Raw genomic sequence first — 20,349 nt, 5'->3', positions numbered from 1 at the left:
TTTTTCCATTTCTTTACATATTTAACTATAAGTGTAGGGTGTAATATACATTCAAAGACGATGGCTGCATTGCCAATATGCATAGATGAAGAGAAAGACAATCTGTTTTGTGTGTAGAATAGGCCTACCAACGAAGAATTAAACTGTTTTTTTGGATGATTTATTACCTCAACAATTAGATTACTTGTCTCTAAAACAGTTGGAGCACTAAATTGGGTTAGTTTAGGCCCAAAAACATGGATTTTCCAAAAAAATAGCAAAACAAAACCAAACAAAACCAAAACCAAAACACGCAATGGCGGTTTTGCAAAACCAAAACCAAAACCAAAACACGACGGTAATCCAGATCCAAAACCGAATCCAAAACCAAAACACGCGGGTCAGTGACCATCTCTAACTGCTATACACATCTATAGGAAACACACAAAGGTGTGTTATATAAAAAAAATGTATTTAGTTATGCAGGCAGGCAAATGTAATACACATATTTGACCTTTTTATTAATGTGTATTGTGTACAATCAAGTGACACATAGCTATAATAAAGGAGGAAGACATAAGACATAAGCAATACACATATAAGACTACACTGACAAAGGTTTATAATTAAACAGATATGTGCTATACCCATTAATGCAAGACACCTGCTATTGCTTTACCGCTAGATGCACCTAGTTACAATATGAGTGACCTGCGGACACCACACCAAATGGGACTGAAATTAACATTCACATGCCCCCAAAGGAGTCGCAGCTCGAGGAACTATCGGCACTTGGTCGTGGATCGATTGGAAAATTACACACTCTACATGATCGTTAGGTGGATTGGTAGGAAAATATTAAAGACATACTTGTCAACGTTTCCTCGTTGGCTTCAGGGAGATCCCAGGGGAGGTGGGTGTGTGGGGGCGGGGCTTGATGAATTACATAATTTTGGCCCCGCCCCTAAAGGATTGTCACAATTTTGGCCAAATGCAGCAGGGGGTGGGGCTAATATGATGCAATATTTGCATCATTAAGCCCCCCCGTCACTTATCTAATGAGGGGGCGAGAACCGGGAGGTTGCCCTGCTCTTCCAGAAATGCGGGAGTCTTCTGGACATTCCGGGAGAGTAGGCAACTATGCGTTAAAGAAAAGCAGCAAATGAATCTCTAGAGACTTTATTATTATTATTATTAATTTTTATTTATAGGGCGCCACAAAGTATCCGTAGCGCCGTACAAGGACAAACAATGGCACAGTACAAGGTGAAACAGCACAGTACAAGTAACAGTAAGCACTATAACTCTGGGGGCTCAGGCACAGCATGAAAGAGAGGGAGGGAGGGGAAAAGTGAGTATAGGCAGGTAACTATGGCCCAAGAGGGTGGGCACGGATGACAGGTTGAGAGTCACTGAGGGGAGCGGAGAGAAGCGAGAGGAGACAGAGGGCAGAGGGACTGAGAGGAGGTGAGCTGAGTAGCTGGAGAGCGCAGTTAAAAGTGATGGAAACAGAAGGTAGGAGAGCCCTGCTCAAAGGAGCGAACAATCTAAAGGGAGGGGAAGACAGACAGACACATGGATGAGATGGAGAGACGGGAGAAACGGAGACGGAGTCGAGGAAGGGGGAGAAGGGAAGAAGGGATGAGAGAGAGCCGACCGGTGGGAGTTTAGGCATGAGATTGGAAGGCTTTAAGGAAAAGGTGGGTTTTTAATGTTCGTTTGAAAGAGGACAGATTAGTGGAAGTTCTGATGGAGCGGGGGAGCTTGTTCCAATGGAGGGGACTGAAGTGTCTTTTAAATTTATGTCTCCGTTACTGAAGTCTTGTTGTCTTACCTGTCAGTCTTTGATTAAATCTTGGTCTCCATGAAAATGGCCACCCCTATAGGCATCAATACATGGACATAGGACAATTTCTGAATAGTGTCAGGGAGAGCTGGCAAGTATGATTAAACAGTAGGACCAACCAAATGAGCCGCCAATCGGCACGACTTTAGACCATCATGTCACTATACACACTAACCTGACTTCTGATCGAACAGTCGTATGTTGGCTAATTTGCCCGATTATTGGACGAAAACGCTTCAGTGTGTACCTAGCCTTATTCAACATGTCTGGCCTGGGTTGCAGGGGGAATCCAGATACCTCCAATTTTCTCTGCACTTGCCTATGTGTTCTAATTTTTGGGCTGGTCTCACTCTGCCAATTATTCATTGACCTTAAAATAGTAAAAGATTAATTTTAACAAAAATGTGTTAGTCACTTTACGGAACCATTGACAATTATTTTAAAAGCTACAGTGAAACATGATGAATTAGGAATTATTAAAAAATGATTTATATATGGTTTAATTGCGGGTCATTTCAAATTAATAAATGCAATTCAGAATTACATTGATCAAATTTACTGCATTTTATTTTACTCGTTATAACTAAATTTCCTAGTAAAAATAATTAATTTTCAAAGTGGTTTAAAACAGGCTTAAATCATTTTTTCATGCAGAAAAAGTTGCAATGTTTAGACTCTTCCGAGGATAACTGTGTTTTTGGTTTATAATAGTTTGTTTGTAATGATTTGATATCAGCTGCAGCCATCACTGCCCCCAAAGTATATTCTAAACAACATGCGGCTGTGACCGTGTAAGAAACTGGAAGTACTGTAAAGTTATTTTTATTTTAGCGCCAGAGGGAAATGAAGAAGATTTAACATGTTGACAAATACAGGGGATGGTGACGTCACAAAGGATTGCAGAACGGTCGCTGATTGCGCATGCGCAGTACGAACTAGGTGGAATTGTCTCTCGGCTTCCGTACAGCCGCTGTCGCTCGGCGAAGGAAAGAAAGATGGCGGCCTCCGTGCTGGGAAGTCTGGAACCGGTGCATTTGAAGTAAGTGCACAGGATTCTTTGTAATATTTCGTTTCTTAGTGAGTGATCCAAGTATTAAGATATGAAATGGACGTTTAGTGTCTGTCATTCAAACGTTGCTTTGATAGCTGCCCGTAGTCAGTACAGTCCAACGTGCTGGTTGCGATTCTTGTTGGGTAATAACAATCAGCCAACATGCCCTGACACATATCCTATAGGTCTTCATAATATATCAAATAAATGAAATAATAAACCCCCTAATGTGCAACCTACACACGCCACCTAACTGTGAGTTGAGATGATCTTTAGTAAAAAAAAAAAATGAGCATAATATATTACACTCTAACAAAATAGAATTTCACTAAACTATATACACCATACAGCTTTTCATACCCATCATCTGGGAAAAGTGGAGGGCAGTTATGAGAAAGGTGTGTGGATTTGGGGCTGCGGTTCTCTCATTTACCATTTAGTTCTCTACTTAAGGAAATTCCCAAGGGGAGGTCCCGAAAGTAGGCAGTATGCACTAAGATAACATTAATTCTGTCATCATGCCCAGTTCATTATGCCGGTCCATCTTGCATGAAGGCAAATGCGCTTGCTGGAAAATAGTCCACTCTCTCTGGAGTCCAGAAGCTCTTCCCCTGGTTTCAGGAGTTTTTGCCACTCCAGAATTGTTATAGAGACATAGGACAGTACGCCTCACAAGATAAAATGATCTCTGACATATTATTATCTTTTAGATGGCACTGACATTTTAGGCAGTGCATTATATTGAGGGAATCCTGACGCAAATTACATACAATGACATGCAACACAAGGTAAAGATGGCACTGCGCAAATGAGCTTACAATCTAAGAGGTGTGGGGATCACTAGCTGAATAGCAATCATAGCTGTGGCTGACTATTGTAAGCTTGAAGCATTATCAGCCTCCAATAATGAAGCAGCCATTAGCGACTGGCATTTCTGTGCAGCTACCAGTGGTGTGGTACTCTTGTAATGAGAAGAGAGCTGAAGACAAACAAGAAGACCAGTCATTGTAAAAATCTTAAAACAGTCAGCTGTTGGCAACCATAACTAGCCTTCACCATTTATCAGAACTGAGTGTTTCAGAGGAGGCTTTTGCTTTTATGCTGTATGGGCACTATTGTGGTTATCTGTCAGTTTGGAGTAATTGTGTAATTCTTGATGAGAGAACTATTCTGTTATACTGTATATAACCATAGGACACTACACACCCCCACCCAACATGGCCTGACCACTGGATATGATCATAGTATAATTCTCTCACATTATGCAAACAACAAATGGTAGAATACCTTTGAATGCCCCCTTCAAAAAGATCTTTCCATTTACCTTGTATCCATCTTCAATAGAGCTTTCTTGAAGCGCTAAGGACAGGCTCAGCATGTTGTATTATGGATGGGGGTGTTACTGCTATATATGGGAGGTATTTTTTTTTTTACAATCCATAACCTAATTTGGTCATGTTTTTATTGGTGTCTAGAGACGATAATTGCAGTTTATTTGAGCACAGAAAAAATATGACCACTCTTATTGCATATTAATAAATCCAAATATGTCAATAAGTACATATTGCTTAATATAATTATATATACCTATACGTTTCAGTGAACATATGTAGAAAGATAAGTTGAAAGTAAATCCTAATGAGAAAGTTGGTATGTTTACCCTTTAAAGTAGGACCTGGACTGTGTTTGGTCGAATAGCTCTGCTGCACTCTACTTTAGCATTTCAATATCTCAAATATTTTTTTTATATTTCAGCCACAAGAAAATCAGGGCTATGTTAAAGAAAGAAAGACGGAGAAAGAAGAGACAAGCTCTTGCAAAATTAAGAGAAGCAGGTAAATCATACAATATCTTCTTTGTACTAATTTTCTTTGTTTATTTTGTAAACTGTTACTGTTGGCAAACTTTTTTAAGTCAGAAATTGAGCCTGAAATGACTACTGGGGAATAGAATAAAAAAACAAGTTGCTTATATTCCAGGAGATCTCGTGTTAAATCAATTTGTTTATGTGTTATCTATTCGGGTGTTCTCTTTGTTGTGTGTTTAAGTAAGACCAGCTATATATATTTACAAATATAATTGTAACATTTCCTTATCTTGACAGAACTTAATACATTTAGCGTTGTATTTAAATTTGCAGTAGATGTGAGTGTGATATTTGCTGTCAGCCTTTCCAGCCCGAGGCGGACTACAGTATTCTTCAGTAAAGCCGGCTACACACTACACTGTTTTCAGCAGATAATTGGGCCAATCAGACGATATACGACTGATTGGCCAGATATCTGTGAGTGTGTATACTTACCCGATGATCCAAAGTCGTCCCAAAGTGCCGATCATCACTTCATCTGGTTGGTCGTACTGTTTTGATTTTTGTCGTTTAGCAGCTGATGAAAATGGAAAGAAACAGATGATCCTGCATGATTTTCATTTCCTCCTTGGCTTCCTTAGGGGAATGTAGGGATGCTGCTGCTGGGTAAAATGTTACTGACTGCATCCAAAGGCAGCACAAGAGTTCAGTGAGAATGTAGAGACACTGAGCTGCTTCTGACAGTTCAGTGTAAATCTGCGCTATCTGCATCCTGAGTGAAGAAGAACGGAGACAGCGAGCAGGCACACGGTCAGCGTTACAGATAGTGAGAAATGCCAGCCATTTCATTCATTCTGCTGCAGCATAAGTCATTGATGTACGCTTCACTAGGTTAGCTAAATAAACAAAGAGTGGGCTTTAAATGCAGAGCTGACACTGCAGGCCATTTGCATGCTTCAATTCCTCGCCATAACACCTTCCAGGCTGATGGTGACAGGCTGTAAATCAACGTGCTAGTCTCCTCCAGATGAAGAGCACAGATCTGAAGGTAAATCATGTGTAGTGTGTACACATGAATCGGGCATGCTGATCGTGACTTTTTTTTTTGCCTGTCGTTAATAAATCGCTAATCGTTGGCATTTCATGTAGTGTGTACCCAGCTTAAGACAGGACTGTTGTGTGCATAGAGGACAAAAACTCCACCACAATGACAACTTCACCCCAAATACCTTTTCTGACAAGATCTTGAAACTATTATAAATACTCTATTTCTCTTTTCATCCTATCTGGGGGACACTGTTACCATGTGTTGTGACAGGGGAGGAGAAGTTTGGTACTTAACCAGTTAACTCTGTTAACGTATGCTGCTGACAGACCCCACCCCCCTGCAGCCTTCAGTTTTTATTGAGTGCCCAAGGGAGTTGGGCTCACTTAGCTAGGTAGTGAAGATTTTCTTTACTAAATTATTTATTTTAATACTTTTTTTATCCAGAGGTGTGCTGTGCTCCTTACAGAGCACAGTTGTAAAGAAGCAGCTGTCAGATGAGAGCCGGACGACTCTCACTGACAGCAGGAGAAATTTTTGTGGCTTCTGTGCAGTGTGACCGGTGGCTTATATAAGCCGCTGTCACACTGATTGTTACCAGCGCTGCCATGGAGGCGCTCAGAGGAGAGAAGACGTCCGTCCCCGGCCAGCGAGGAAGCGCGGGAACGGCGTCTGACACAGGCTATCTAAGTCGGCATGCAATTCTGCCAGGGGAATGGGATCTTTATCCGGAGGTTTTTCAGTCTCTGGTTGCCTGATGGGGGACCTCGGACATAGACGTAATGGCGTATCGTCACAACAGAAAGGTCCTACAGTTTTGCTCAAGGGCAAGAGATCCCTTGGCTGTGGCAGTAGATGTAATGACAATGCCCTGGGACTTCAGGTTAGGATACCTATTCCCTCCCATTTACATGATTCCCCGCATCCTTCGGAGAGTCAAGCAGGACGGACTGCCAGTCATTCTGGTGGATCCAACTTGGCCGAGGAGGGTCTGGTATCCAGAAATTCTGTTGATGGTGGCAGGTCCAGGTCTTCGGTTACCTCTTCGAGAAGACCTTCTACTTCAGGGACCATTCCTACATCAGGACTTACCACGGCTGAATTTAACGGCATGGCTGTTGAAGCCAACCTTTGGAAATCCAGAGGGTTCTCTTCACGAGTAGTGGATACCCTCCTTAAAGCTAGCTAGGAAACCAGTCTCTGCTCAGATCTACCACCTTATCTGGCTTACATACATTAGATGGTATGACAACCGGACTTGCCACTCTGATTCGTTCCGCCTCTCTAGGTTTCTTGCTTATCTCCAGAACGGCCTGGATAGAGGTCTTCGCCTAGGATCCTGCAGAGTGCAGATTTCAGCTCTTTCAGTGTTTTTTTCACCGACGTCTGGCAGACATACCGGATGTCATGACCTTTCTACAGGGAGTCCTGCATATCCAGCCTCCATATGTTCCGTCCACGGCACCCTGGGATCTTAATCTGGTCCTTAATATGCTTCAAGAACCTCCATTTGAACCGTTGCATGCTGCAGCGTTACGGTTTTTAATATGGAAAGTGGTTTTCCTACTTGCAATTGCCTCAGCCCGTAGAGTTTCCAAGCTGGGGGCGCTATCATGTCGAGAACCTTAACTGGTGTTTCATGGTGAAAGAACAGTTCTTAGACTAGTCCCATCTTTCCTGCCAAAAGTAGTTTCCGGTTTCCATGTAAATAGTGGTTACAGTGTTCAAGGACTACCCACAGGTGCCTGAAACAGGATCTATGAAATTTCTGGATGTAGTCAGAACTCTCCAAATCTATGTCCATTGGACATTAAAGATTTGCCGCACAGATTCCTTGTTTATTTTATTTGACTTCTCAAAACATGGTTGGCCCGCCTCCAAGCAATCTATTGCTAGATGGCTTACGTCGACTGTTAAGCAGCTTATATCAATGCTGACCGACCTGTGCCAGATCGTACTGTTGCCCATTCTACCCGTTCTGTGGGCTTGGGCTGTGCGGAATGGGGCCTCGGTGGACCAGTTTAGTAGAGCAGCCACCTGGTCCTCGGCCCATACCTTTACTAAATTTTACCAATTCAATGTCCAGTTTTGGCCGTAGTGCTCTACGTGCCGGGCTGTCAGAACGGTCCCTCCCTTAAGGGGGCTGCTTTAGAAAGTCCCCATGGTAGCTGTGTCCCCCTTATGGATGAAAGAGAAAAGATACTTGCGATAAATCCGTTTCTCTGATTCCATCTGGGGGACACTGCGTTCCCTCCCTTCTGCTGTTTGGTCTTTGGTTGGTTGACTCCCCTTCCTTGGGGCTTTATACTTAAATTGAAGGTTGCTGGGGGGGAGGAATCTGTCAGGAGCATACGTTAACTGGTTACGTGCCAAACTCCGAGTGTGCTGCATGTCTGTTTCTAGACTGCTGCTGCCCTGAGCACCCAGATGGGGACTTGTTAGAGGATACAGTTAAACACCGTAAAGTATATTTGATTCATTGTACTGAACAATCTAAGGGGGAGTATTTTGTTACAATTTTAGTGTGTGGACCGCTATATTATTGCCAGGTTCTTAACGGACATTTTCTATTATCAATGTCTGTGGACTCAACTTGCTTTTGTTAAGTATTTTATGCTGTAGTGATTGTACAATCATTTTCTCTAGTGTTTTTTATATTGTGTTTTTATTGCATTGTTTTGTTTGATTCAAATCAAATAGCTATTAAATATATTTGCATGTAATTGCTTCTGGTCTGGCCGATCAATATGTATTCTGCTATATTGTAATGTGATTTTCTCTTACATGTGCTCTCCCCATTTACCACATTCCTGTGCTGTTTTCTTTGCTGTTGCTTGATTTCATCAGCAGAGGTTAGCAATTACCTCAGGTTTGCACCTGCGGTGTGTGGATTTATGGTGAGGAGAAGCCCATTGTGGAGTATTTTTTTTTTTTTTATTTTTTTTACACTTCCACATTTGCCCGACATCATCCCATCGTTGCTTGTGATTTTTAGGAAGTTATATAAAACCAAATCAATATGTGTGATGTGTTTTTGTACTATAAAACATGATCATTGGGGCACACACACTCTTGCAATATCTGAACAAACGGTCATGAATCGTGTGATCTGCACAATAATTGCATAGATCTGTACCCAGCTTAAGAACTAACCAGCGAACAGTATGGAATCTGATAACAAAACAATGAGCAGAAGCAGAGTTCATAGTTCATGTGGATCTGCATATTTATGATTCTTTTAATATCGGTTACATAAATGCTGTGTTTTTGATGTTTGCAGAAGAGAACAAAGAGGAGCCTTTGGCTGAGGATGAAGAGGAAGATGAAATGCAGCATGAGATTGAAAGGTCATTGTCTTTAATGTTAACAAACAAAATACAAGTGTTTAATATTCATGCGTGTTTTTTGGATTTCACAATTTGCTATTGACCATCATTTAATGCATATCCATAATATAGTTAGATTTCTTTTTTTCTGCCTTCCCGATAATCCTTAGAAGGGTTGCCCACCCACCTACTATCTTGTAAAGTCTTCTCCCTTCCCCCCCTAAGTGCGTGGCTCACAATTGAGCAGAATCAGCCTCCAGTTCTATCAGGAACCTCGTTTGCCCGGGTTGGGTTCATCCAAACTGACTGCTTTCTCCTCTCCTTTGTGTCAATGTTGTTGGTGTAAATAGGGGCCCAGTGGGTGAGAGGGCCCAACACATGCTGATTGAGTGTATGGAGGAGTTGTACTTTTAATTACACAGCTTTTTCAATATATCTTTTATTTTTCTTCAACAGTTGATTGCTTCATGAGAGCAGTATATGTCTGATCACGTTAGGTATATTTTGTAGCATTATCATTAGTATGCAATGTCATTGTGTCAACAGACAGAGGCTTCATGAAGAATGGCTGCTCCGAGAACAGAAGGCTCAGGAAGAATTCTTACTTCAAAAGGAAAAAGAGGAGGCAGACAGAAAACAGGAGGCGGAAGTGGTACAGTATTCATTGTGTGCTGGATAGATTGTTTCACTGGGCTTTTTGCAGATAATACAAGACACATCCAGCCAACATACAGGGATGAATATCAGTCATTCTATCATCTGTGCGAATGTCAGGGCTCTGACATGGGATTGGTATTCTACTACATGCCTCTTCCAATACATGTGTTATAAGTAACAATGTATAAGTCTCATTCTACTTTTTTACGGGAGGTTATGGTATCTCTTAACATGTGTGGTACTGTGCTGTATAGGCTGAGAGTAACAGAATATTACCTGATTATGGAAACAGTCTGCTCTAATGTATTTTTTTCCAAAATACGTTTTATTTTGGCTTTAAGCAATTCTATGAGGAATGAAGACAACAATACAGTCATTACGTATATCATTGTCAAAATACATATCAGATCCATATTAAATAGAGTCCTGTTGTCCGAGAATATCCTCCAGTTATTTGCAGATTTTATAAAATATATAAGAAATATAGTTAACCTAGCATTATGTCATAACTAAATGGTACATGCTCACCCAGTCTTTGAGATTCAGCAATCCATCCATGCAGTTCGGTTATAAGTTTATGGAGCCCGTTATAGTGAAGGTCTTTATTGTGCTATTCTGGGGATATGTTATAATATGTTATAGAATGGGCATGAATAAGGGGACGGTCTGCCAGTATTAGCACCAAGAAGTGTGCTGGAGGGTTATCTTTATTGTCTATTTGTTGGTTGTTGGGAGAGTTTTTATGAGTTTACCCCAACATGGAAATACTGGTGATGTTAAATGTTCTTTATTATATGTTGTTTCCAGCCAATCCATCCTGAAAAAGGAAAAGTAACGTGGAGAGTGCCATTATGTGTACTGTCAATCCGTTGCCAGTAATACTAATAAAAGTTTTTTATCCATTGTCTGGATACTTGGTTGATTTGCCACTAATAGGTTTAGCCAGTGTGTTATTACCATATCTGGTAATTTCTTCTAAAAACAAAATCAAAATGAATTTGCAGAGAGGCCAATCAGACACCAAAGGTACGGCCAATGTAAGATTTTGTATGTTGTGTCTTGGTAAATACATGCTGACGAGTTTGAAAGTGTTTTGAATATCAAACACCGTTCACTCACGGAGATGTGTTTTTCTCTAATTCTCTAGATTCCCTCAAGATAGATTTCTGCTTTAATTCTTGCATATATGGCTGAGGTTGAGTAAGGGTCATTTTGTTTGCGTGAACCTAGAGGGTTAAATTTATGGTGCTCCAGAAAATGAAGATCTGTCTGTAGATAATGTGCTGCTTGCATAAAATCAAGTCTGTGCTGGGTTAAACCATTATATTGTCCTGCAGCTTCAGTGTATATTAGGGATGTGCCTGAGACCTCAGTTTAGTGAGCCCTAATTGTGGCCATCTAGTTGTATTGCCCTCACCTTCCTGAAATTCTACATTCCCCAAAAAAGGGAGGATTAAAGAATGTATGCAGTGCCCTGTTCCCCTCTCTAATATAAATGTGTTTACTTTGTGCATGTCTATGGGACTAGAGTATATAGTTTGAGGCAAATTTCTAAAGATTGGGCCAAAGTGCTGAAATGTCATTAGTGGTATGAGATGAGTGCCCGGATGGCCATCACAAGTTGCCTATATTTGGTAAAGCCTAGTTGAGTGGGCGACATAAGGTGCTGCTGTAGAGTTTGTAATCTATTTGTCACTATTTTAATGAAGATTTTAAAATCTTGATTGAGAAGGGAAGTTTGGCTGTATAAACTCACTAATGTGTGGTCTTTACCAGGTTATGAGAGGACAATAATTCTATTCTCACTAAACCTGTTTGGTGTATCACCAGAGGTGAGAATATGATTGCAGAATGAAGATCAGGATCTTCTAATAGTCTGCACTGAGCCCGCCTGGTCCATGGTATTTGCCATCAGATAATGTTTCTGTGATTGGCTCCTCTAGGATTGATCTCTCCTCAGGTGAATGTTTGGGCAGACCAGCTCCCTGTAAAAATGTTATACCCTCCTCTTTATTCTCCTGCCCTGCCATATATAGTAATGTATAAGAATACATTAATGTGTCACATATAGTGGCAGGGTCGTTTGTGTCACTTTGACTTTATTAAGTTGACCCAAGTTTTATCCCAAGCTCCTCATATCAGATCTCATAGATTCTCTGATTTGTTGCCCCATCTATAGAATTTATTTATTTATTTTTAAAATTGTGCTGTTTTAGAGGAGGTTCTGTAAACAATGTGTTTGTAACTTGTTTTTCATGCAAATAATTGATTTTGTTATTTTGATTGTTCTGTCTTTTATACTTTTGGTAGGCTGCCGTGAGTGTAGAACTATGCACTGATAAATAACTGATAAAGTCCTTACTTTTACTGTGTATATGAGAAATGGACCCTTGGCACAACTGTGGAGGTGTTCCAATACAGTATATTGTATATTGTTGTTTGTTATTGAGTTTGTCCTCTGCAAAGTTAGGCTGGATTGATTGGAGGCATTGGTGGAAATCTTCAGAATGACTCAAGTATCCTGGGAAACGATTTTGTGTGTAGTGTTTAGGTCAGTGTTCTCCCCAGAAAATGTTGCCAGCCGGGTGGCATTAAGAAGCAGCCGGGTGGGGGCAGTTTTAATACTTTGCAATAATAATGAATATTGTTGGAGGTTATTGCCCACACCTGCCAGGACTGGTCAGACTGGTGGTCAGTGGTCTAACACACATTACTGGCTGTAGTGCTCACATAGTGCCTGTTATAATAGGAGAAACAATGGTTTATTCTATTATAATAGGACTTTTGGGCTCCAAGTGCCGGGTGGCAAGTAAAAACAGCCAGATGGAGCACCCGGATATAAGTGCTGGGGAGAACACTGTCTTTGATGGAGGCTCTTTCCAGTTGGAAATGAGATGTTGGGAGACTGAAATATATTCAGTATAAGAGTGTGTCCCATGGGGATGAGCGTAAAGTATTATCTCTCCGTAGAGTGTTAAAGATGGGCCATGGATCTATTAGACTACATGTGTAATAAGAAATGCAATGCTCTTGTCTGGTGTATTTTTAAATTAGTATAGAATGTAATAAGGTCAGTGATATGGAATCAGCCATCCCAGACATGTGGCTTCATTTCTCATTAACCAGAGATGTACCGACAATGAAAGAATAACCGGATATTCTAATTCATCCATCTCTCCCATACAGCATAGTGTCGCCAAACTCTTTAAAAGTGTTTCATGGTTGAATGCCTAGAAGTCTGTAAAGGTGAAACACCTAGACAATAGAGTGACCTCATACAACCACATAATGTGACGTGTGTCTTTCCTCTGTTCCCACAGAGAAGGCTGATAGACGAATGGAGACAACAGGAAATGGAGGAGAGAGCCAAAGAGCCGGAAGAAGTGAAGAGGAGAGAGAGAGAGGTGATTCCTGCTCTAGGAGGATAGAATCACTCATATCCTGTTTCTGCTCTAGTCACCTGGGTTATGTCAGACATTATACCATGCACAAGCACATGGTATTTCTATGTCACTAGATGAGGTTCTTAATTATTGAACACACTGGGTTACACACACAAGTGAAGATACATATGTCTGCTATGTATACAAAGTGTTTAACATAAAATCTACTCTATAGTCATTCCTAACTTTTCCTGCATGCTGTTATTTTCCAGCATCACCAGTGGGTTCAGTAACTATATGTATACTAAGAGACAGGGTATTGACAAAAAAAAAGCATGTTATGTCATGTTTAATGAAATCTGAATTAAATTGCAATTTATTTAATAAGAAAATAGATCACATTTTAGTTCTATTTGATCTCACAGAAGTATTATTATCCCTTTGTTTGTTGCGTTCCCCAGTGTAGCAGTCAGTGGGTGAAACCCATCACCCAGAGAGGAGAGAGACAATCTTAGTCCGCTTCACCCATAAAGCCAACAATGATCATAGTGTAACAGGCTATTAATCATGCCAGTGACTGTTTCCCAAACATGAAAGAACTGCTGGATAGCTGACTAGTGGGTGAGAAAGTGAGATCTAAACAGCATTGTAAAACACTACTGGAAAGTTGTTTTCTCACACTTTGTATAAATTGGTTTTGGCTTTCAGACCGTTTTGAAGTTGCTATATCATTCAGCAGCTGTCAAATTGACATCATACAATGAGATAGATCTGCTTATTTCAGAGATCTGTCATCATTAGATGTGACATTAAATTAACTTTCTTTTGATTACTTATATACAAATAAAGAGAAATCACTCCTATATATAAGATGTAATTCCATTAGTGTTTGTGCTACCGACACATAGTGGAGCTGTACTATTATTTAGCTAGTGACCTCACTGCTCGGTACTGTGTATAAACTAGTGACCTCACTGCTCGGTACTGTGTATAAACTAGTGACCTCACTGCTCGGTACTGTGTATAAACTAGTGACCTCACTGCTCGGTACTGTGTATAAACTAGTGACCTCACTGCTCGGTACTGTGTATAAACTAGTGACCTCACTGCTCGGTACTGTGTATAAACTAGTGACCTCACTGCTCGGTACTGTGTATAAACTAGTGACCTCACTTATCGGTACTGTGTATAAACTAGTGACCTCACTGCTCGGTACTGTGTATAAACTAGTGACCTCACTGCTCGGTACTGTGTATAAACTAGTGACCTCACTGCTCGGTACTGTGTATAAACTAGTGACCTCACTGCTCGGTACTGTGTATAAACTAGTGACCTCACTGCTCGGTACTGTGTATAAACTAGTGACCTCACTGCTCGGTACTGTGTATAAACTAGTGACCTCACTGCTCGGTACTGTGTATAAACTAGTGACCTCACTGCTCGGTACTGTGTATAAACTAGTGACCTCACTGCTCGGTACTGTGTATAAACTAGTGACCTCACTGCTCGGTACTGTGTATAAACTAGTGACCTCACTGCTCGCTACTGTGTATAAACTAGTGACCTCACTGCTCGGTACTGTGTATAAACTAGTGACCTCACTGCTCGGTACTGTGTATAAACTAGTGACCTCACTGCTCGGTACTGTGTATAAACTAGTGACCTCACTGCTCGGTACTGTGTATAAACTAGTGACCTCACTGCTCGGTACTGTGTATAAACTAGTGACCTCACTGCTCGGTACTGTGTATAGACTAGTGACCTCACTGCTCGGTACTGTGTATAGACTAGTGACCTCACTGCTCGGTACTGTGTATAGACTAGTGACCTCACTGCTCGCTACTGTGTATAAACTAGTGACCTCACTGCTCGCTACTGTGTATAAACTAGTGACCTCACTGCTCGCTACTGTGTATAAACTAGTGACCTCACTGCTCGCTACTGTGTATAAACTAGTGACCTCACTGCTCGCTACTGTGTATAAACTAGTGACCTCACTGCTCGCTACTGTGTATAAACTAGTGACCTCACTGCTCGCTACTGTGTATAAACTAGTGACCTCACTGCTCGCTACTGTGTATAAACTAGTGACCTCACTGCTCGCTACTGTGTATAAACTAGTGACCTCACTGCTCGCTACTGTGTATAAACTAGTGACCTCACTGCTCGCTACTGTGTATAAACTAGTGACCTCACTGCTCGCTACTGTGTATAAACTAGTGACCTCACTGCTCGCTACTGTGTATAAACTAGTGACCTCACTGCTCGCTACTGTGTATAAACTAGTGACCTCACTGCTCGCTACTGTGTATAAACTAGTGACCTCACTGCTCGCTACTGTGTATAAACTAGTGCCATCAGTGCATATAGGAAACATTGAAGACTAGCGCAGTACATGTTTATTTAGAATATTCCCCAGGATACACTTTAGTGTCTGCTTATAAGATTTAACGTATTTGTCCGTACCACAGGAAAGGCAGCCAGTATTTGCAATATTGCATCAGTTCAGTTAATTTGGAACTAGTGGTGATATCCGAGTTATCTAATGGCTGTCCTTACTTTAAAGTGCTACGGAATCTACTGGCTCTATATAAATATATGATGATGTTGATGATACTGTATGTACGCAACTTGTGCACTTCATATCAGCGTTTAAAACATCTGTGCTTCTTCATGTTCCTCAATTTCTACAGACTTCCATTTAGTTGAGATGACTAATAAATCTGCCGTTGTGTGTACATAATGCACCCAGAAAGTATGCATATATAACACTTAAATGTATTCTTGTGCTAAACCCAACATGGAAGGTATTTGTAACTTATGTTGGCTTATGTTACAAGCAATTTGGCTCATTTGTCTTTAAGTTTGCTTAATATTTCATTCCTTAACAATTTTCCATGTGCAAAGCTGCCAGCTAAGCCCTGTCGTGCCTCACTGCATCAAGATGTATCTTTTTGTTACAAAAATATATTATTTGTTTTATTAACATTTAATAGTATTGCTTCAAAGTAAGAATGCTTGTAATTATGTGAATTGATCGAAGATGTGTGTGAATAAGATTCAGATGGTTTTTTCTCCCATATAGTGCAGCATAAACAACCTTTGCAGGCAGCTTAAACTCCAGTAATAAAATCCTCACAATGTTACTGTCTAACTCTTACATTCTGCTTTCTCTCCATAAGAAACCTCAATTCTACAGAATCTCAAATCTGTGACAAGTAGCACCAGTCTGAGGTGATCTGCAACAAATCAAATGTTAATGATATTGACACAGATGAATGCTGTTTCGGGCAATATTATTTGCTGAGCTGCCCTTTGAAACATTTCCATAGCAGATGGGACTGACATGGTATACTAGACTTGCAGGGTTTAATTCTTTGAAAACATTATCTAGACCATCCCCCTTCCTTAAAATGCATACCCTCAACAGATTACCACTATCTCAATCTTCATAGTCCCCTCAATTCAATTTTCCCGTCGCCCAGGACAATTAAAGCCATCGAGAGAACATAGCAGTGTTTAAAGATTGCCAGCTGAATAGTGAAATTGTGATTCAATCGCTTATCCAATCTGCACCAGATTGGAGAAGTGACCTGTGGTTGGGGTTTTTCCTGTGTGGAGTCCTCCTTTAAATAACACTCATCTAAAAAAAGAAAAGGAATCTTTTATTCAGTTGATGGTGCATCGAACATTTAGGGAATTACATATGTTGGGTTTGGATTTACCAAGGAGATACAGGCTTTAGGGAGCACATAGAATGAATTGACATGATGATCATTTATCTTTCCTAAGCAGTTTGGGGTTTTTTCTAGCTGTAAAAGCTGTGAAATCCATACAGAGTACAGAGATTGTAGACACACATATATCTGGCATGTTCAATCCTTATTGGCTCAAGTAGCACAGATAGGTCCCTTATAGACAGAATATGTTGTTCTCCTTCTGCAGAAAAATCTCCATTGTGTTCATAGGCATTATTGTCTCCAAAAGTGGACATCTCTGCTGTCATTTGTGCAGTGTACTACAGGACACATTTTGAAATCCGTTAAATTGTAGGAGTACATTGTAATATTTGCTTTGTATAAATGAAGTTATATTAGAGGTTCTTAACCCTGAAAGCAGATACTGTCACCATGGAGGTTTTTACTAGCCCTGTGTTTACACCATTTCTAGGAAGCTGTGCAGAAGATGCTGGATGAAGCAGAGAGCCAGGTGAGACATGGTATTAAATGTATTTGTGGGATTATGAGATCAAGGGCTAGATTTACTAAGCTGCGGGTTTGAAAAAGTGGGGATGTTGCCTATAGCAACCAATCGGATTCTAGCTTTCATTTATTTTGTATCTTCTACAAAATGATAGCTAGAATCTGATTGGTTGCTATAGGCAACATCCCCACTTTTTCAAACCCGCAGCTTAGTAAATCTAGCCCCAAGTGTTGATATAGCTTGTTGTCTACACACATTAATCCAGCCCACAAATAAGCTTTTGTGAGAATGTAGCCTATCAGCACACAAGGTGCCGTGTCGATCAGTGATGTCACTGGTTCCAAGTGAAATAAGCTGCATTCTCCTGTAAAACTCTGTCATAGTAAACTTAAGTATTTATTGCCGTGTTAGTCCAAATAATAATAATAAAAAAAAAGAACAACCAAATACTAAAGAATTAATGTCATTAGTCCATTTCTACAGTTGGACTAACTGTTTATTGTTCAAGATACCTTCAAGAGTTTTTTTGCCCAATGTCAATGTGCCTCTCTTGAGACTTAAACTGTCTTGAAATGTTGAGTGTTAGTACAAAAGAAAGAAATTGACCATAATAATCTACCTTTATGGGTTAAAGCACAGAAAAGTATTCTGTAATAATGCCGTTTGAAATACTTTAAATTGGTTCCAGGAGAGACAAAAAAACCTAATTACACCACATTTTTCAATGACCAGACAGTTGCTGGTTAATATTGGTTTTTTTTATGTGTCTACAGCTAGAAAATGGTGGTACTTGGCACAATCCAGAGGCACCAGACGGATTTGGCACAGAAAAAGATCGAGATAATTGCCCATTCTATCTGAAAACTGGTGCCTGTAGGTTTGGTGAAAGGTAAGGGCAAAGATCCCCTCTCCGGTCTAGTCTTACTACACCCACCATTGTCGTCAGTGTGGAACTGACGAGTGTGTGAGTACAGCAGTAGTTGGGTCATTAGACATATTTGATTTGGGGTTCTTTTTAGTAAAAAGCTTGAAGTTGGGATTGTGTATAGATCACTAGTAGGTTTGGAGCTTCCAAATAGCATATTACCATCATTTAAAGCCACCACGTAGATAGATTACTTACTCTGTGGGCTGATGATAGACTAGATAAAAGCTCAGCATGTGCATATGACATAATAATAAACAATTTGTTCTGCCAAATTATAATATTGCATTTAGGTTGTAAGTCATTTTAAATGACCATGTAGAAATGAGAGAAGAACCAACTGATCCATCTAGTCTGCCTATTACAGATTCTTTTGTATGTTTTTCTATGTTTGTGTTATAATGATTGCTATGTTACTGTATAATAATAAGATGTTTGCTTTCTTTCATATAACACAGGTGCTCCCGTAGGCACTGCTACCCCTCTTCCAGCCCAACGCTGCTCATCCGTGGTATGTTTGTAACGTTTGGGATGGAACAATGTAGGCGGGATGATTACGATACAGATGCCAGTCTGGAATACGGAGATGAAGAAATTTACCAGCAGTTTTTAGACTTTTACGCTGATGTTGTACCTGAATTTAAGAGTGTGGGCAAGGTCATCCAATTCAAGGTAAAAAGTCACGTGGACTAAGGAGACATTTGTTGTTGGGCTTTGCAGGATAGAACATCACTATACATTCAGATGGTTTAGTACTTCATTACACAAGATATCAATACAGCATATTATAACTAGAACTGATTAAATACAAAGTCATCTAATATATGATAAGCATTTTACTTACTGTTACTGTTATTGTTTATGTTTACATTATGCAGAGTTGTGCAGAGAATATTGAATCACTCACTCACTGGAGCTTAAAGTCTAAATTCCCTACCACATATAGACACGTTCATTTACCAGTATGTGTTTGGACTGTGGACTGAAACCCACACAAACACAGGGAGGACTCAGACTCCATACAGATATGGCCCTGGTTAGAATCGGACCCATGACCCCAGTGGTGGGAGGCAGCAATGCTAGATAGTCCTAGACATATTAATTATTTAAGCCATCTTCCTACCTGGTTTTCACTTGAAGTTTGATCAAATGGCCATCAAACACATTGTATAGATGGGGTGCCATCATTTACTGGCTTGCTGATTTCTTCTGGAACAAAGGTGCAAACATGAAAGTGTATTGCCTTTAGAATCAATAGGAAGGGAGAAAGAAACCGAACATGCTGAAATCACACACAGAGTTTGTAATAAGGTGGCAGTCAAACTGATGCCCTTTTCAAGAATTAAACCATGTAGATTTGTCAATTCTGTCTCCATGGCCATTTTTGATTGGTGCTATATTACTGTGGGGATGTGTTGCTAGCTTTTTGGTACTAGATTAAGCCTTTTACAATAATTGTTATTGCACAATAATGCTTACACTAACTATTACAGTCTCCATATGGGCTTATCAGACATTACTTCCTTACATGGTTTTAAAAAAAAAATTATTTTTGTATTTTGTAACTGTTTATTTGCACATAGTTTTGCTACTAGTGAAGAACAGTTAAATGTAATATGTTCAAGGTTGCCTTGAAGAGTTGGGAACTCTGAATGTTATTAGTAGCTCTTGTCATAGGCAACTTGTCATAGTTGTACTTGCCCTTTCTAACACTATAGGCTGCATGTATAGATCGGCTGTATAATCAAATCCAACTATGGAGATTATGTCAAACAGTAGAATCTGTGGCAGTTGTCAGGGACCGTGACTTCCACAAAATAAACCCTCGAAAGGAATAGAGTTTTATACACCTGCTGTTGAACCTGACAGCAGTGCATGGAGTTATAGCTTATAACTTAAGGAATGAAGTAAAAGGCTAATGCATAACTTTGAGTGACTTCTTAGACAATCTAGTTACAGAATGAAAAAACGATATAGTCTTACGTGGAATCCAGTGTATATGTAATGTATGTTAAACTGTTTTTTATCGTATGTTTTTGTTTGTAGGTTAGCTGCAATTGTGAACCTCATTTAAGAGGAAATGTATACGTCCAGTACCAAACGTAAGTATTTTATTTTGAATACTGT

General features: G+C 40.1%; 1 protein-coding gene across 1 annotated transcript in view; it reads left to right on the top strand.

The window, feature by feature from the left end:
- Nucleotides 1-2,657: 2,657 nt before the first annotated feature.
- ZRSR2 (zinc finger CCCH-type, RNA binding motif and serine/arginine rich 2) overlaps nucleotides 2,658-20,349 on the top strand; it is a 29,482-nt gene continuing 11,790 nt past the window's right edge. The window contains exons 1-9 of the mRNA XM_075196979.1: nucleotides 2,658-2,864; nucleotides 4,632-4,711; nucleotides 9,009-9,075; nucleotides 9,601-9,706; nucleotides 13,032-13,115; nucleotides 17,265-17,303; nucleotides 18,071-18,186; nucleotides 18,681-18,894; nucleotides 20,269-20,324. Coding sequence (XP_075053080.1) covers nucleotides 2,704-2,864; nucleotides 4,632-4,711; nucleotides 9,009-9,075; nucleotides 9,601-9,706; nucleotides 13,032-13,115; nucleotides 17,265-17,303; nucleotides 18,071-18,186; nucleotides 18,681-18,894; nucleotides 20,269-20,324 — 923 coding nt within the window. The 5' untranslated portion in view covers nucleotides 2,658-2,703. The remainder of the gene's footprint in view (nucleotides 2,865-4,631; nucleotides 4,712-9,008; nucleotides 9,076-9,600; nucleotides 9,707-13,031; nucleotides 13,116-17,264; nucleotides 17,304-18,070; nucleotides 18,187-18,680; nucleotides 18,895-20,268; nucleotides 20,325-20,349) is intronic.

This window comes from Mixophyes fleayi, chromosome 2, assembly GCF_038048845.1.
Source record: "Mixophyes fleayi isolate aMixFle1 chromosome 2, aMixFle1.hap1, whole genome shotgun sequence".
Lineage (NCBI taxonomy): Eukaryota > Metazoa > Chordata > Amphibia > Anura > Limnodynastidae > Mixophyes > Mixophyes fleayi.
The sequence above is the reverse complement of the archived record's forward strand: the minus strand, read 5'-3'. Positions and strand labels throughout refer to the sequence as shown.